Below are 17,500 nucleotides of genomic sequence, written 5' to 3' on the forward strand. Positions count from 1 at the left end.
ATGATATATTTCAGTATGAGTGAGAAAGAGAGAAGGGATCAGAGAGAAAAGGCTGTGTGTATGAACCTAGTATACCCTCCTTGTGGCTGTGTACATTTGTGTGAGGGTGTTTAAATTGTAAGTAGTTTTCGTAAACTTATCCTCCGACGCTACTCTATCTCTTTCTCTTTCTCTCTCCTTTCTCCCCCCCCCCCTCGTTCTTCCTCTGTACTACTACGTATCTCGCCTCACCCCTCTTGTTCTTCCTCTGTACTACTACGTATCTCGCCTTACCCCTCTTGTTCTTCCTCTGTTACTACTACGTATTTCTTTTTCCCCCCTCGTATTTCCTCTTTTTCTTTTTTCCTCTCGTTGCACACCATTCTTCTACTTCCTCCCTCTCTTTCTCCCTCTACCACTCTCTCTCTCTTCCCTTTACACCGGCATGGTCACATGCTTCCGGTCAATAATCCTTTCCTTCCTTGGCTTTCGCCAAGTAACACACGCCACCACTTTGTCTCTCTCGGTTCCGTGCCTCATCGCGTTCATACACACATAATTTTTCTCGTCTGGCCGTAAAGCCTTTTCTGTTTGTTTTCCTGTCTTGTTTTTTGTCCGCCACTACATTCCTCCATGGCTAGATTTAATTTGCGTATACAGATTTAATCTGCGATCCATGGGACGAGCCGTTTTAACGTTGCGTCCTGCCCAAAGCTCGTCGAAACGCCGGTGTTAAAACGTGGGTAGCTGATGAAGTAGAATGTTCTCTATGTGGCTCGTGTGTTCTCGTCTACGTTTGTTTGCAATGTCCTGTACCCAGATATGCACCTATACATACAGGTGGATGTCGGTATGCACATACCTGTACGTATATATGCATATACTCATTTACTTTTGTTTATATATATATATATATATATATATATATATATATATATATATATATATATATGGATGCAGTCTAAACACTGAAACAAGTAAAAAATAAAAGAAAAAAGAATACACACACTTAGAGAGGCGCAGAGATATGTATATACATATGTGTGTGTATATTTATGTTTATGCGTATACACACATAAATATACGGTGTGTCCCAAAAATGTATACATACTTAACATCTTATAACTTAATTTTCATTTTGTTTTAGAATTAACCCATTAGAAAGAATGAAGTTCACACAGATCCACCAACGCAACTTAATCGATTTAGATATAAGTTTGAAGCAGAGGAAATGTGTTTAGAATTTTGCCCACGGAAAACATTTTGGAAGAATTTGGTCATTGAAAAGACCCGCAACGCAATAAACGGAACGAGAATCATATTGCGACAGAAAATCACAAGTGTGTGAGTTAAGATTTTTAAAATCAAGCGCCCATTGCACATTCCGAAAACAGTTCCTGCCTTCCCTTAATGAAGAATGGGGTTTTGCAAATAGCACTTGGGAAGAAGAAGAAGAAGAAGAAGAAGAAGAAGAAGAAGAAGAAGAAGAAGAAGAAGAAGAAGAAGAAGAAGAAGAAGGAGGAGGAGGAGGAGGAGGAGGAGGAGGGGGAGGGGTGGGGAGGGGGAGGAGGGAGGGGAGGGGGAGGAGGAGGGGGGAGGGGAGGAGGAGGAGGAGGAGGACAAGAAGAAGAAGAAGAAGAAGAAGTACTGTAAGTAGAGATATAGACAAATGGTTGGAGATTGGGATGGAATGCCCTGTCGAGCTTCTACGGAGAGTATCCCTCTTAGGAACAGGAAAGACTATCAGGAGGGCCTTAAGCACTTGAAAGACTATTGAAAGCTTGTGGACACCTAAGGTCACAGGTAGTAACCCGTTACCCACATAAATTTTGTCAGGAATAAAACCGAACCGGGGTCAAATCAATAACAACAGCAACAACGACGATGACAACAACAACAACAACAACAATAATAATAATAATAATAATAATAATAATAATAATAATAATAATAATAATAATAACACCTGGTAGACAAAACTGTACTTCGAGACTGCAAGAAGAGGAAAACTAACTTAGCCATGTAATGGATCGACTATCGCAAGGCATGCGATATGATCCCACATTCTTGGATTATGGAATGTATGAACCTATTTGGCATTGCATCAAATGTTGAGTGATAGCTTGGAAAAAGTATGGCGAATTGGATGACGGACCTGAGAGCATACAGAAGTTTAGGGACAGTAGAAATTAAGTGGGGCATCTTCCGAGGGGTCTGCCGTGACCCCACTGATCTTTGTACTGTGCTTGATACCAATAACATTGATACTGAGGAAAGCAAAAGCTGGGTGTGTATTCAAAAGCCGCCAACAAAAATTCAACCATTTGTTGTTCATGGATGACCTCAAACTTTATGGTAAAGATGAATCCTAAGTCAGTTCCATCGTTGATACGGTGTACACTTTCAGTGCTGATATCAGAATGGAGTTCGGACTGTGAAACTGTGGTGTGTTAGTCTTGAAGAGAGGCAAAATCAAATGTATGGACGGACTAATGATACCATCGGGGGAGGTTATGAAGCGGGCCATAAGTACTTAGGGATTTTGGAAATGGATAAATTGATGGAGAAAGAAATGACAGAAAAATTCGAGGTGGAGTACTTGCGCAGATTGAGACTGATCCTTAAGTCGAAATTAAACGGACGGAATAAGATCGAAGCTATCAACACCTGGGTGGTTTCACTCCTTAGATATGGAGCAGGAGTAAATCGCATGGACAGTAGACGAACTAAACAGATTAGACAGAAGGACAAGGAAGTTTCTGACTAGATATGGGATACTCCACCCAAAACGTGACACAGACAGACTGTATGTACGAAGAAAAAGAGGGAGAAGATTGACTGGTTGGATGCGAATGCAGTATTAGAGCAGAAGAAAACAACATAGCATGGTATATAAAAAAAAATGTCACATAAGCGCTATTATTGGAAGTAAGGTCAGGCTTGTGTAGGATGGAAGATTGCAAAGATAAGGCGCTGTACAAGCGCTTGAGAATGAATGAAACTGTAAATAGGAGGATAAAGAAACGAATGAATGGACAATTTCATAGGGATGTTGAAGATAAGATAGACAGAGAAAAAAGATGGCTGTGGATGACTAAAGGTGATTTAAAACCGGAAACGGAGGCTCTAATCTGTGCCGCCCAAGAGCAAGCATTAAGAATGAATTACATCAAATACAGGACAGACAACATATCAGAAAGTGATAAGTGCAGAATTTGTGGAGAAAATGTTGAAACTGTATGGCATATTACCAGTCAATGTACGCCACTAGCCCAGAAGGAATGTCAGAGACGCCACGACAATATAGCAAGGCTTGTCCATTGGACACTTTGCAACAAGTATGGACTTAACTGCAAAATTTGGTACGACCGCAAACCTAAAGGCATCGTCGAAAATGATAATGCTAAGATCCTGTGAGATTTTATGATTCAGTGCGACCATGAAATAGAGAATAGGAAGCCAGACATAGTCTTAATTGAGAAAGAAAACAAGCTATGCTGGATCATAGATATAGCATGCCCAGCTGACAGCAAGGTGTGCGATAAGGAAGAAAGAAAAGTCGATAGATATGACAGGTTAGCTTGGGAAGTTAAGCAATTGTGTTCAGTGGAAAAGGTGGTAGTAGTACCAATGTATGTATATATGTATGTATGTATGCATGCATGCGTGCATGTATGTGTGTATATATGTGTAAATATATATCGATATATGTGTGTGAGTGTGTATGTTTGCTGACATGTATATACGTGACTAGATAGATAGACAGATAGATAGATACATACATACAAACATACATACATACATAGAGAGGGAGAGAAAGCGAAGTGTGTGTGCATGCGTGTGTGCGTGTATATATGTGTGTTTGTCTATATGTCTTTATGTATATGCGTATGTAAGCACTTATATATATAAAGCTACACATGCATACACACTTCCACGTAAACAAATTTAGAACAATGATACGTCATAATCAAGCGTAAATACAACCGCGCGCACACTTATATACATGCTCACTTGTAAAAGCACACGTATAAGACACGGGTGTGTTTGAAACAAGGAGAGAAAGATCACGTCAAACGGAAGTTTAGTGTTGACAATTTTGAAGATAAATCAAAGTATATTTATTAAAATAAATGCGGAAATATTTGCATCTAAACTGCAAATAATCTTATCCTCAATATCACCAAAGACATCTTCAGTGTTGTAGCTCCATTGACAGAAATAATGTATTTCTGGAATGTTTTCCGAGGGGCGATCCTACTGCTATCTTACATGGTCTTTCACACTTTGGCATACAATGTGAATGATAACTTGTGCACCGAAGATCGTCTGATTCTTCTCCCTAAGAAAATATACAAAAAATGTAATGTCGTCCTTAAGAAAGAAGATGTACGTAAAGCGCCTACAGTGAAGGTTCCGGTAGGTTATTTATGAATAATTATAAACTATTATTTGATTTAGGCTATGAATTTGTGAAAAGACGATGAGTTGATACCACCGACTCCTTGCTTGATTGTTTCTTTATTTTATTGATCTGGAAAGGCTGAAACGCAAGGTTGACCATGTGTGGGGATTTGAACTTACAATGCAAATAGTTGGAAAGCATATTTCTCGACGCGTTAACAATTCTGCTAGTTCGACGCCCAAATATTTTCTAAATTAAGTACAACGCCAGCAATATTAAGATGAGTTGAGATAAGCAGGTGCCACAAATTCCACTACTTGACTGGTGCTTTCATTCATTTCTATACCCAAGGGGAGGAAAAGCAGATTTAACCCTGGCGGGGTTTCTACTCAAAATCTGAAGAGCCGGAAAATTTTGCACGAAACATTTTTTTACCAACGCTCTAAAAATTCTGTCAATCTTATAATTTCTGTCATTGGTGACAAGGGCCCAAAATGTTGGTGACAGTGAAAATATGACTGTCAAAAACAGTAGCCGGTTTATTTCGGGTAAAAAGAGGAGAAATCTACAAAAATGACAAGTGTAAAATGTCAACACGAAGAGGTGGCAAGTAGGAAGTAGTTCCTCTTGATTATCTCGGAGTATCTTCCTCGAAACCTTGGGTGACACTGACGTATCAAAGGTTAAGTGCACTCTCCTAGTTTGTTGCCTTTTGTTTCGAGTCACCGAGTCAAAATAGGTTCATTTAGCCTCATCAGACTCGTTTATTCATATTTTATAAACACAATGGCGGACAATGATTTCCTTCTCCCTTCAACTGTGTACATTAAGAATTCGCTGTGGGCATTGTTCGAGAACATTCTTAAACAAATCCTTTTAACCGAGTCCAACACAACTTTCTTTACCATAGCCACTGAGTAGACTTAAGTTAGTCGCCTTTTCTTGTTAATAGAGAGCAGTGGGCCGATCTTACTTATAGACTGAGATGACGGCCGAATCTCTTTTACATGTGATGGCATACATTCGATAGAAACTCACAAATCAGAAAAACACGAATACAGAATGAATAGGTACTTGATGTTTCTATGACACGCCCGAGTGCCGAGACTTCAGTAGCGTTAGAGCATTTCCGGAGCAGACATTGTTTCTTAAGCCCTGTAGTACCGAATGAGACCAAGGTTCGTTTGGCCGCTTTGAGCAGCAGAATAAAAATCGAAAGTGTATACGCTACAATCCGGTCTCATATTTCCTGAAATATTTCCTTGTAGTCAGGTGGTTCTACATAACCGGGCGATGCAGACATTAACTAATTCCGCAAGTATAGCGTTTTCACTTCCTGCTCTGGGTCACCGGATGTATTTCTTCACACTCTTTTACACTGAACCAGCTTGAGGTGCAGCCAACACCTGGAATTCAGTTGTCATCTTCGTACGATTTTGTTGAGAAAGGGACTTAAGTTCTACGTCAGTCATAGAACTAAGCTCTACTTTGTAGGTGTTACGCTGGTCACTAACTTTGATTATTTGTCGTCTTTTATAAACCGACATCATTGCAAAATACTGGGACATTTCATGTGGTTATGTCCACTGCTCGAGCTTGCTTCTTTCTGTAAATGAAAAGCCACTGTCCCACGCTGTCTTCCTCTCGTCCAGGATCGCACGGCTGATCACACATCTTAAAAACGTTTGTTGAGTTCAACTGGAGTGGGATACTGCAACTTTTCTTACAGTTAATCCCTCTGAAGAAAATCTCTCAAATCCAGTTGGTTGGGCTGCCAGCATTACAAAAATTAAAGCGTATCGAAAGTTTAAATATTTGACACCAGAATATACTTTTCCAAGCTGAATTGCTGGAGTTATTTCACTTTTTCTAGAAAAATGTTTCTAAAATGTTATAGAGTTTGATCATTTTCACTCAGTCAAGAAACAGGATTTGAAATCTATCATTTTGTGTGTGACTGCACATTTTGTCGTCAACATCCTGAAAATAGCACGAATTGTCAATATTTGTAAGCAGCACGTGTTTTGAAGTTTGGAGAATTCAAAATGCATTTAATGCGATCGCACGAAGTTAAAAGATTTATCCAAAAAACGTTATTTAGCTGCTATTTTAGCACACCTTACAATGACAAAAAGAAACGAGTAAACGAATAGTTTTAAGCATTCAATGTGCATTTAATGGAAATGCGATGAACAACACGTTACATGCGATAAACAGATTACAATTTTTCCCCAAAGGAAGAGCACTACAGTCCTAAGACGAAGGGTACCACCTTCAAATCATGTCTTCCCTCACCGACACAGATTCCATGCGTTCTCGTCGCGAGCATCGCCAATCATGTTCCTACCACGTCTTTTTGTACACATAACATGCCTCTTCCTTGTACATAGTTTTCTTTTGGGAATAACACCCTTTTCTTGAAGGTACGACACACTATCCTCCTCTGTTTTTAGAATCTCCTTCATAGAAGCGAGAAACCAGGCAGGTGCTTTCATGCAGACAAAAGAGTTCTCATGTTACGCTTGTTACTATGCAAACAGGTATGAATGTGTCTGTGGCCTCCTATTGGCTAAAATTAACAAAATGTTCAAACTTTATTTGCTAATAACTCTTTATTTAATGATTTATAGCGAAAACGATGTTCCTGTCATTCATCAGCCAATAAAAGTGTATCATTACACTGAATATGAAATTAATTCTAACAGAATTTTATGCTGGCTGCCAAACCGACTAGATCCCATCGCTCTTTCTTGGGAAGTGTTCTGTCGCCAGAGCTAATATATCACCCTTGTATACATGTCAAGAGAGAGCTTGATGAGTTAATTTGCTGTCAAAGAGCAAATTAACGTTCCGGGTCATTTGATTACGTTACTTGAATTTACTTACCTAAAGCTCAAATGACGATAACAATTTGTCCCTCAAATCTTCATGCTGCGTTGAAAACACAGATTTGACTCCAAAAATTAAGATTCAAACACTGCCCGGAAAATTAACTTATCAAATTTATTGAGTCAGAGAGGTCGGATATTATCCTATAATTTTCAAATATTATCCTATTTCTAGATTCGGATATTATCCTATAATTTTCATACATTTATTAAATTATATGCTTTGGTAATGTAAATAGATGAAGTAATAAGATGAACGAGTAACCAGTCAAGATATTCTTTTCTACTCTGGGCACAAGGCCCGAAATTTAGGAGGTAGGGGCCAGTCGATTAGTTCGACCTCAGTACGCAACTGGTACTTCATTTATCCACACCGAAAGGATGAAAGGCAATGTCGACCGCGACGGAATTTGAACTCAGAACGTAAAGACAGACGAAATAGCGCTAGGCATTTCGCCCAGCGTGCTAACGTTTCTGCCAGCTTGGCCGTGTTAACTAGTCAAGATATTGTTAGTCACCACCATCACCATTTCATGTCTTCGGCAAAGATATTTAGTTTTTCTGAAATGATTCAATTCATGTAGCAACGAAAAGGTATTTGAGGATAAAAACTAATTTCCTCTTTAACAGTGGTAACACTGTAACATTGGCGAACGCTTTCATCGTTCACAATGATAAATTCAGTTCTTTCAGTGGGTGCAACTTCAACAAGGGCGGGTGCGAAAGAGTGACTTACTCTGATATTGCACGGCGACCGGCGTTTCACTGGTGTCCCTAAAAAATATTATGGGTTATAAGACCAGAACATAATCGTAACAAGAACAGATAAGTATATTAAGTGACGGGTACATTTCCATGCTGGCATGGGTCATTTATTTCCCCACCTCTCTCTCTACCTTTTCTTCATGGTTGATACCTACAGGGGTCACCAATCATGGTCCTACAGGGGTCATCGATCATAGACTTCTGTACCAAAGTCTGAAGGTTCATAGTTTTTGATGGGAAAGATACAGTAATGCATTGTCGTTGACTATTGCTAGTTCATTTATAGTTTACTGTTTGTCTCCTGCTCTCCCGAGTTTACTTTTAAGGTGCAAAGCCTATCTAACCATTGATCAGATAGGCCGGTTCCTTGCATTTTTGCTGACTGGTGGGCCTGTGTGACATTATATGAGGACGGGCTTTTGGATACTGTATAAATTGGCCGCAAGAATAGAATAACTTTGGCTACCTAACCTATAACCGGGGCTTTGTCCGGTATTACCATCTCAGGCTTGAAGGAAAGTGAGAGAAGAGATGATTTGGTACTCCCCAAAGGTCCTGAATTCTCGAAATGGAGTCTCCTCACTGGATGCAGTTTAATGCCTTACTCGAAACTTTGTTTATTTATATTATTTATTTTCTGTTTCAATCTGAGCAATCACCTTGTTTTAAAATTAATCACTGAGAACACAATAAGAACGATTCACTCTTATTACATCTATCTGAAACATACTATTTTATTGGGTTGTCCGGAAATTCGCGCCGATTTTCCAAAAGGTTCTTCTCACACCACTCATGTGGTACCCAAACATCGTAGCGATTTGTGTACCCAAGCTTAACTAGGTGCTCATGAACGACGGATTTTGATAGGTTGAGGTTTTCTGCCAATTCTCGGGTTGTGCAATGTGGGTTATTCGCAATTAATGACTTGATTTGGTCATCATCTTTAGTGGATGGTCTGCCTGATCGCTCTTCATAAATAAGGCTACAATCTCCAGCTCGGAACCTTGCGAACCACTTCCGTACACTTCCATCAGCGTAAACTGAGCATATTTCTTTGGTTGCTTGTGAAGCATTTTTTTCCTTTACGGAAAAAGAAAAGCATCAAGTGCCGAAAATGAACATTCTTATCTTTCATTTTAAAGGGTTACAGAATTAACACAGGTTATAGGAACATAAACCTTCTTCCACGAAAAGATAGCTTGAACTGTGCTCTAAATGGAGGTGTAGTCAAATCCTATTTTATGGACACAACCATGTTCTAAAATAAGTCTAAATGTAAGCTACTATAGATCGGCACGAACTTTCCCGACAACTCAATACATACAATGTCAAATAAGTGAAAAGTATTATTTATTATGAACTATATTTTAATATATACATATGTGTTGGTGCGTGTGTCAGTATATGTAAATCTATCTATCTATCTATCTATCTATCTATCTATCTATCTATCTATCTATCTATCTATCTATCTATCTATCTATCTATCTATCTATCTATCTAAATATTTATCTACTTATATATATATATAATGATTTGTTTATAGAGTTCAAATGTTAGTGCCACACATTAGCGCACATTCTCCATCAAATCGATGTTGTCTGAATAGGATCTCAGTGTGTCACAATCCAGGTCTCGAAGTGATTGCAGGTTAAAGTGAGATGGAATGTTTTCCTCAAGAACATAACGCAACATCCGATCTAGGAAATGAAATCACGATCGCTAGATCGTTTGTGCAACCACTATATATATATATATATATATATGCGCAGGAGTGGCTGTGTGGTAAGTAGTTTGTTTACCAACCACATGGTTCCGGGTTCAGTCCCACTGCGTGGCACCTTGGGCAAGTGTCTTCTACTATAGCCTCGGGCCGACCAAAGCCTTGTGAGTGGATTTGGTAGACGGAAACTGAAAGAAGCCCGTCGTATATATGTATATATGTATGTGCGTGTATATGTTTGTGTGTCTGTGTTTGTCCCCCCAGCATCGCTTGACAACCGATGTTGGTGTGTTTACGTCCCCGTAACTTAGTGGTTCGGCAAAAGAGACCGATAGAATAAGTACTCGGCTTCCAAAGAATAAGTACTCGGCTTCCAAAGAATAAGTCCTGGGGTCGATTTGCTCGACTAAAGGTGGTGCTCCAGCATGGCCGCAGTCAAATGACTGAAACAAGTAAAAGAGTAAAATAGTAAAAGAGTATATATATATATATATATATATATATATATATATATATATATATATATATATATATATATATAAAACAAATAATAAATGAGTATATGCATATATACGTACAGGTATGTACATACCTACGTCTACCTGTATATATAGGTGCATATCTGGGTACAGGGCATTGCAAACAAAACGTAGACAAGAAAATAATAATAACCAGAGTACAGAAAACACACAAGCCACATAGAGAACATTTTCCTTCATCAGCTACCCCCGTTTTAACACCGGCGTTTCGAAGAGTTGGGCAGGACGCATCGTTAAAACGGCTCTTCCCATGGACCGCAAATTAAATTTGTATACACAAATTAAACCTGTGCCATGGAGGAATGTAGTGGCGGACAAAAAAGCAAAACAGGAAAACAAACGGAAAAGGCTCTGCGGCCAGACGTGAAAAATTATGTGTATATGAACGCTGTGCGGCACGAACTGAAAGTAGGGACGAAGTAAGTTCGCGTGTTTGCTCGGCGACAGCCAAGGGAGAAAAGGATTAGTGACCGCAAGCATGTGACCAGGCAGGGGTAAGGAAGAGAGAAAGAGAGTGGTAGAGGGAGAAACAAAGGGAGGAAGTAGAAGAAAAGGTGAGCAGCGAGAGAAAGAGAGGAATATAGTAGTAACAGAAGGAAGAACGAGAGGGAAAAGAGAGAGATACAGTAGTAACAGAAGGAAGAACGCGAGGGGTAAAGAGAGATACGTAGTGGTAACAAAGGAAGAACGAGAGGGGGAAAAAGTGATAGAGAAAAAGATAGAGTTGCGTCAGAAAATATACATATATATATGCATGCCAACTTCCTAATATGCTCGTATATATGTATGTACAATTTAATGAAATAAATTATTCCCAATTTAAAAATCTCTTGTTTTATTAGGCATATTCAAATCTGAAACCACAAAATTATATGCTGCTTATGCTTGATCCGGATGAATTTCCGCATTCTGAAGGGGCGTATCCGCATTGGATAAAGACACATATCACCGTAAGTATAATAGATATTTTTTAGTAAATGTATTTTTTTATGCAAGTGTGTGCATTCGTACATGCAACTGTGTCAATTTTAGCACCCAATAGGCATATATAATTCCACAAATTCGAACGCACCGCGCACACACATACAGACACTTGCACATATGCATACACGCAAAGATACATACACACGCACAGAGATGCACATGTTCATACACGCAAATACAAGCAAACACACACATACATACATATATATATATATATATATATATATATATATATATATATATATATATATATATATAGTGAAGAAATTCAAGAAATTGTTCACCTGATAAATCATACTGAATATTGAGAAATTCCACTGAAATCTGCGCTAAAACATTATGAAAGAAATCAAATATTTCTGTAATTCACCGGTTTCACACTTTTAAAGGATGTTCTTTCTAATAAATAATGTTTTTCCTGTTTCCGAAGAAGAGCTATGCTCGAAACAAAAAGCTAATAACATTTTGCGTCTCTGAAGGCATTATTATTATACATAGGTTGTGCTACGATCGTTTTTTTTCTGTTCCTTTTCTTTGTGTTTTTTAATTGATTATACACATACATACATATATATATATATATATATATATATATGTATATATAAAATATATAGTCTTAGGGAAAATAACCAATTTTCAAGAACTTATATATATACTTTATCTATAAGGCTCAATTTAATTTTAATTTTTTATAAATTGATTTTAATTGAGTTTTTTACCTGTAATTTTGGATTTTGTCCCTAATATTATTATATATATATATGTATATATATATATATATATATATGTATGTATTGATGTTCACATGGTCAAAATTAACGTGAGTTATTTAGACATTAACAAATTTATTAGAATATTTAGCTGAAGATCAGAATAGAGTATTTTACTCTTAACTGTGAAACAATTGTACTAAATTAACTAAAGGCAGGTGTTTTTTTACTCTTCTCTACTGTTTTTTGTTCTGTGTGTATCAAAAATATCGCTATCAATCTGGAGTAATAATTTGTAGTTTTGAAATCAGTAGTTCTTTGACTGCTATTTCTGAATTCTCAGTATGTTGGAGAAGCAGGTTACTGTCAATCCCTATATATTTATGATTATAAATGTTTTTTACCGAAGAAGGTTTTTTCATACTGAGCTACCCGGCAAAATTGTTGATTATTAATTTTATTACTAATTGACGATTCCCTGCCCTGCATATCTATATATATATATATATATGTTTATGTATATGCTCGTACATACTCATACAAGACCCGCATTAGATTCCTCACTCGTATCATTATCGAACCGAGAGTTTAACTACGTTCCTTCCGTAGCTCTTACATTATGTTACCTGTCACCTTGGGTCTCCTGGATACCAATACATCTCGTTTATATATATATATATATATATATATATATATATATATATATATATATAAGAATTTACTTTTCGTAATGAGATATAAAACCAAGGCTGTGTATATTCTATAACATTTATGAATAGAAGGTCTATGTAAATCCATTGTTTAGGTAGAATGGTACACATATAAGATTCCAATACCTTGTGAGTTAAATCCAATAGTCTTTAAAATTGGTCATTGCATTTGTAAATCCATTATTAAGATTCCAATACCCTATGAGTAAAATCCAACGGTCTTTGAAATTGGTCATTCCAAATACAGATTTATACACAGTGTTAATGAATGAAAGGTTCTAATTTAAAGTGATCTAAAAGTAGGGAATATATTAATAAGGTCAAACCGGAAACAGGAAGAGAGGAATAAAGAAAGAGAAAAAAGGGAAGTGAAAGAGAAGAAAAAAGGAAGAAGGAAATAATAAAAGGAATAAAGAAAAGAAAGGAAAAAGGAAAATAGAGATAAGGGAAAGTGTAGCAGATAGTGGTCAGTCAATATAATAAGGAAGTAGGAACGGGAAGATAAGGGTGAGAGAGAGAGAAAGGTATTAGAGTGTAGATAGATAGATAGATAGATAGATAGATACATACATACATACATACATACATACATACATACATACATACAGAGAGCAGGAGAGAGAGAGAGCGAGAGAGAGAGAGAGAGAGAGAGAGAGAGACAGAGAGAGAGATGTATACACACATATGAAAAAGAATGAGGGGGAAACGAAGCACTCAGCATAGAAACGAAACGCAAGTTAATTACGACAATACTTGATTAAATGAAGAGACGTTATTCCATGAATATCACTCTTGTGGTGAGAAGAAAAACAACAAAAAACACTTCTATATGATTATATAATTATATGTTTGTGTGTGCGTATTTATGTATGGAAGCATGTAAGTATCTATGTATTCTTATTGAAATTATAAATTTCAGCTCGAAGAACTGGAATCAGGCGTAACAGCAGGACCGAAGGACGTAGTACGTAAGTAATATTTTCATTGCTACTCAAAGTGATACATACATGCATACACATACATACCTACACACACATATATACACACAAACATATACACACAAACATATACACACAAACATATATACAGACAAACATACGTACATATATGCATGCATGAATATGTGAGTGGGCACGCGTGTGGTTATCAATACTAAACGCTCTGCGCCTCTTCATTAATCGCAATTCCACAATTTTAGAGCCCTGGGCCTCTGTCAGGTGAAGCCTTGCAGCGATCAGAGTATCGTTGACTCACAGACTTGAAGTCCTGTGTGTAAGAATCTATAACTCTGGCATTCAATATTTTTAATCCTCTAAGGCGGTGAGATGGCAGAGACGTTAGCACGCCGGGCGAAATTCTTAGCGGTATTTCGTCTGTCTTTACGTCCTGAGTTCAAATTTCGCCAAGGTCGACTTAGCCTTTCATCCTTTCAGGGTCGATAAATTAAGTACCAGTTGTGTACTGGGGTCGATCTGATCGACTGGCCCCTCCACCAAAATTTCTTGCCTTGTTCCTAGAGTAGAAAAGAATATTTTAATCCTCTATTTCCAACGATACTGACGTCCGCCTCTCTAGACATAAGATTTGTCGATAGACACGCTCACACATACACAATAACAAACACACACACAAATGCACATCTACCTAGAAATACGCGCACACACACACACACACACACACACACACACACACACACACACACTCATACACACGCACACGCAAGCACACATGAATAATATAATACGATGTAATATAATATAAAATATAGAATTGAATTGTTTCGAGTATGAAAGAAGTTGGATTGACAAAACGAATATGACAAAACGAAGTCATATTTTAAACTTGAGAGAGGTCTTGCATCCTTTCATCGTACTTGTGGATGTTGTGCTTGTAATGTGCGTGTTATCCGGTTGATTTCTTCCACAGAAAACCGTAGCCTTTCCTGATTGTTACTTAAACCAAGTACACCAATTATTATTGGTATAAAGGTTATCTTTATAAATCTGCGTATGCAAGCTGGGGACTTCAGAGAAGTAATCAGTAGTTACCCTCTTTCTCGTTGATTTTTGAAGAACAGTTGATCTCAATGGCGGTACATACTTTAACTTGTCTGTCCCAGTTAATAATATCCGTTGTGTTATGTTTGCACGTGGTAGAAGTTTTGATAGGAAATTTTCAGCAATATTCCTTGCGTTGATATTTATGTATGTATTCGGTAAGAGGGTAGAGTTCTTTCTCAAGTATTCCGGGTTTTCTTGGGGGTATGTTAGTCCGACTGCTTAGGGTTGTACTGGAGATCATCAGGAAGAGGATGATTCCTGAAGAGTTTACTGCTGACTCCTAGGATATTATTGTGATCTTCGTTTTTCAGCATTAGGTTTATGCATTTATTTTTACTGCTGTTATTTAACAGGTTCTATGGGTTGGCGTTGGTAAGTCTTGTAGTTGCAGACCCTTAGATGTAGCCATTATATTTTTGTAGCAGAAATGATGATATATGCATATGTTTATATAAATTTTATTTCCGCCACTAATTTTCTCTTATTTTTCCCTCCAACAGCTTTCGAATCCCCTTCTCCGCATTCTGGAATCCATCGCTACCAGTTCTTACTGTATCCACAGAAAAGTAAATCTGTCGACTTAGATTCAAATTTGGCATTAACTCGACTATTACGTGTTGCTGAATTTGAAAGAAAAAACAAGGTACAGCACGTAAAGAGCTTTCAATATGTTATTTCAGCAGAAAGAGGTATTTCAGCAGCTTCTGATCTGATCAGCCAGAGAAAGAGTTCTTTGTTTATGATAATTTTAACATATTTTGGCCGGTTACTATCGTAAATAATCTACAGAAGAGTACACACACACACACACACACACACACACACACACACACACACACACACACACACACACACATACATACATGTATATATATATATATATATATATATATATATATATATATATATATAGCGTATCGTTAGATCCCAAAAACCATTTTGGCCCGGCCAAAAGGGTTTTGGGCGATACGCCATAAAATGAAGCCCTTTATGGACGGGAAACCTAAGGTAATCCCATAAACCGGCCTTGCCCATTTTTAATATAAACTGCTCTAAATCTTAGAGTGTGCTTCTACTTTCGGATTAATGCTTTTAAAAAACGATATATATATTTATATATATGAACAATAAAGCAAGAAATAAACAATAAAGTGTTATATCTTCTTTTCAATATTCTTATTGTCATTCTGCGTTTTCTTTTCACGCGAGAAAGTAAAGTGTGTGTAGGCAATGTGTTCTGTTGTTATATATTCTTATACTGCACTCTCTCTTACTCCTAGTTTCTGTATACAGAGTCCTGCGCTCCCTTACGTATTTCTCTGCATTTTTTCTTTCATTAATTTTCATTTAGAAATCCTTTTATTCCAGAGATAATTTATTGCATGGAAAAATGCGTGCAAGAAAAATAATATCCTTAAGATTACAAACCTGAAAAAGTCCAGCACAAGTTATTACACTCGTATAAGTAAAACTTTTCTTGTTCTGCACTTTACTAGATGTAATAACTTGTCTTGTACTTTTCCAGGTTTATAATGTGAACTTTTTTTTTCTCTTGCTCGCATTTTTCCATGTAATGCCTGTTTTGTTTTCAAGCTATGCTATTATGCTATTTAATAATGTGTCAATTAATAATTCAAGATTTTATATTATTGAACATTGAATTTGATAAACATTCAAAGATTAACAGCTAGTGATATTACCCATCCACAATAAATTAATGGCAGAGAATTTTACCATCTTGAAGGTTGCACCATGGCTCACCAATCGGTTACAAACAACAAGACCCCAAAACCATCAGCTTCCAGGCTCACCTGAAGTAACCTAGATTTTGAGTTGGTAATAATAGCAATGACTACTGCTGATCTAGATCTGTCAATAATGATTCAATACAACAGTAATCAGGAAAGCATATACACAAGTGAAAATTACCTGTATTCCCATAATGTAAAAATTGATATATGAAAATCCCTTTAAATTAGTTTCGATATTAGATAATAAGTTTAGAATATAATCACTTTACAACAATGCCTTTTCTGGACAGCCTTACTAAATGCCTTCAGGTCTGCCCATAGAGACACAGCCAAAAATGATTATATTCTTTCCGCAATAAAATTAGATGTGTATATCTGAAGCATATGATACATTTTTGAATTAGCCTGATTAAATAATTAAGTAAATAGGAAAAGGATAGCAATTAAAAACAAATTAGCAAAAAAAGCAAAAAGCAAGTAAGGCTGAAAGAGAAAATTTTAATAATGAAAGTTAAAATTACTTAAGTGAAATATCATATTAAAAATAACTTCATTACTTAAACATGAAAGTTTAAAAATACGTTGTAGAATATAAGCACTTTTGACCAATGCCTTTTCTGAACAACCTTACTATATGACTTCAGTACTGCCCATAGAGACGCAGCCAGAAATGTCTATATTCTTTCAAGGGAATTTGGAGTTTTTAAGAAAATAAAGATGAAATAAAATTATTTTTGATGCAAATTTATTTTCTTGCAATTATTAATAAATTATATGCATTTTTATACGCAAAACATTATAAATTTTTATAGCAAGGGACAACAACTACAACAGTGGGAACAGGCACGCTCTGTCCTGGAAGGAACTCTGGAGCACTGGCCAGAGAAAATGTCCCTCCCTCCTTCGTGCTGTCACTGACCTTTTGCCAACTACAAATAGCCTTAATATAACGAGTAAATAAAACTTTGTACACTGAACGACATTTT

The 17,500-nt window shown here is 36.9% G+C and overlaps 1 protein-coding gene across 1 annotated transcript; it reads left to right on the forward strand.

Annotated features, from left to right (window-relative positions):
- Positions 1–3,965: 3,965 nt before the first annotated feature.
- Positions 3,966–15,915, forward strand: LOC149133415 (uncharacterized). Its single transcript, XM_089360480.1, has 4 exons — positions 3,966–4,398; positions 11,142–11,249; positions 13,623–13,671; positions 15,264–15,915. Exons 1-4 carry the CDS (start codon positions 4,204–4,206, stop codon positions 15,539–15,541), a joined length of 630 nt encoding a protein of 209 aa, XP_089216606.1. The 5' UTR covers positions 3,966–4,203; the 3' UTR covers positions 15,542–15,915.
- Positions 15,916–17,500: the final 1,585 nt, after the last annotated feature.

This window comes from Octopus bimaculoides, chromosome 11, assembly GCF_046866305.1.
Source record: "Octopus bimaculoides isolate indiv1 chromosome 11, ASM4686630v1, whole genome shotgun sequence".
Taxonomy (NCBI): domain Eukaryota; kingdom Metazoa; phylum Mollusca; class Cephalopoda; order Octopoda; family Octopodidae; genus Octopus; species Octopus bimaculoides.

What these genes read in the sequence shown, in the direction of transcription:
- LOC149133415 (XM_089360480.1), top strand. Translation starts at nt 4,204, where the DNA reads ATGTATTTCTGGAATGTTTTCCGAGGGGCGATCCTACTGCTATCTTAC. An exon ending in GGATAAAGACACATATCACC is followed by an intron (nt 11,250 to 13,622) that starts GTAAGTATAATA and finishes TATAAATTTCAG; the next exon opens with CTCGAAGAACTGGAATCAGG. An exon ending in AGGACCGAAGGACGTAGTAC is followed by an intron (nt 13,672 to 15,263) that starts GTAAGTAATATT and finishes TCCCTCCAACAG; the next exon opens with CTTTCGAATCCCCTTCTCCG.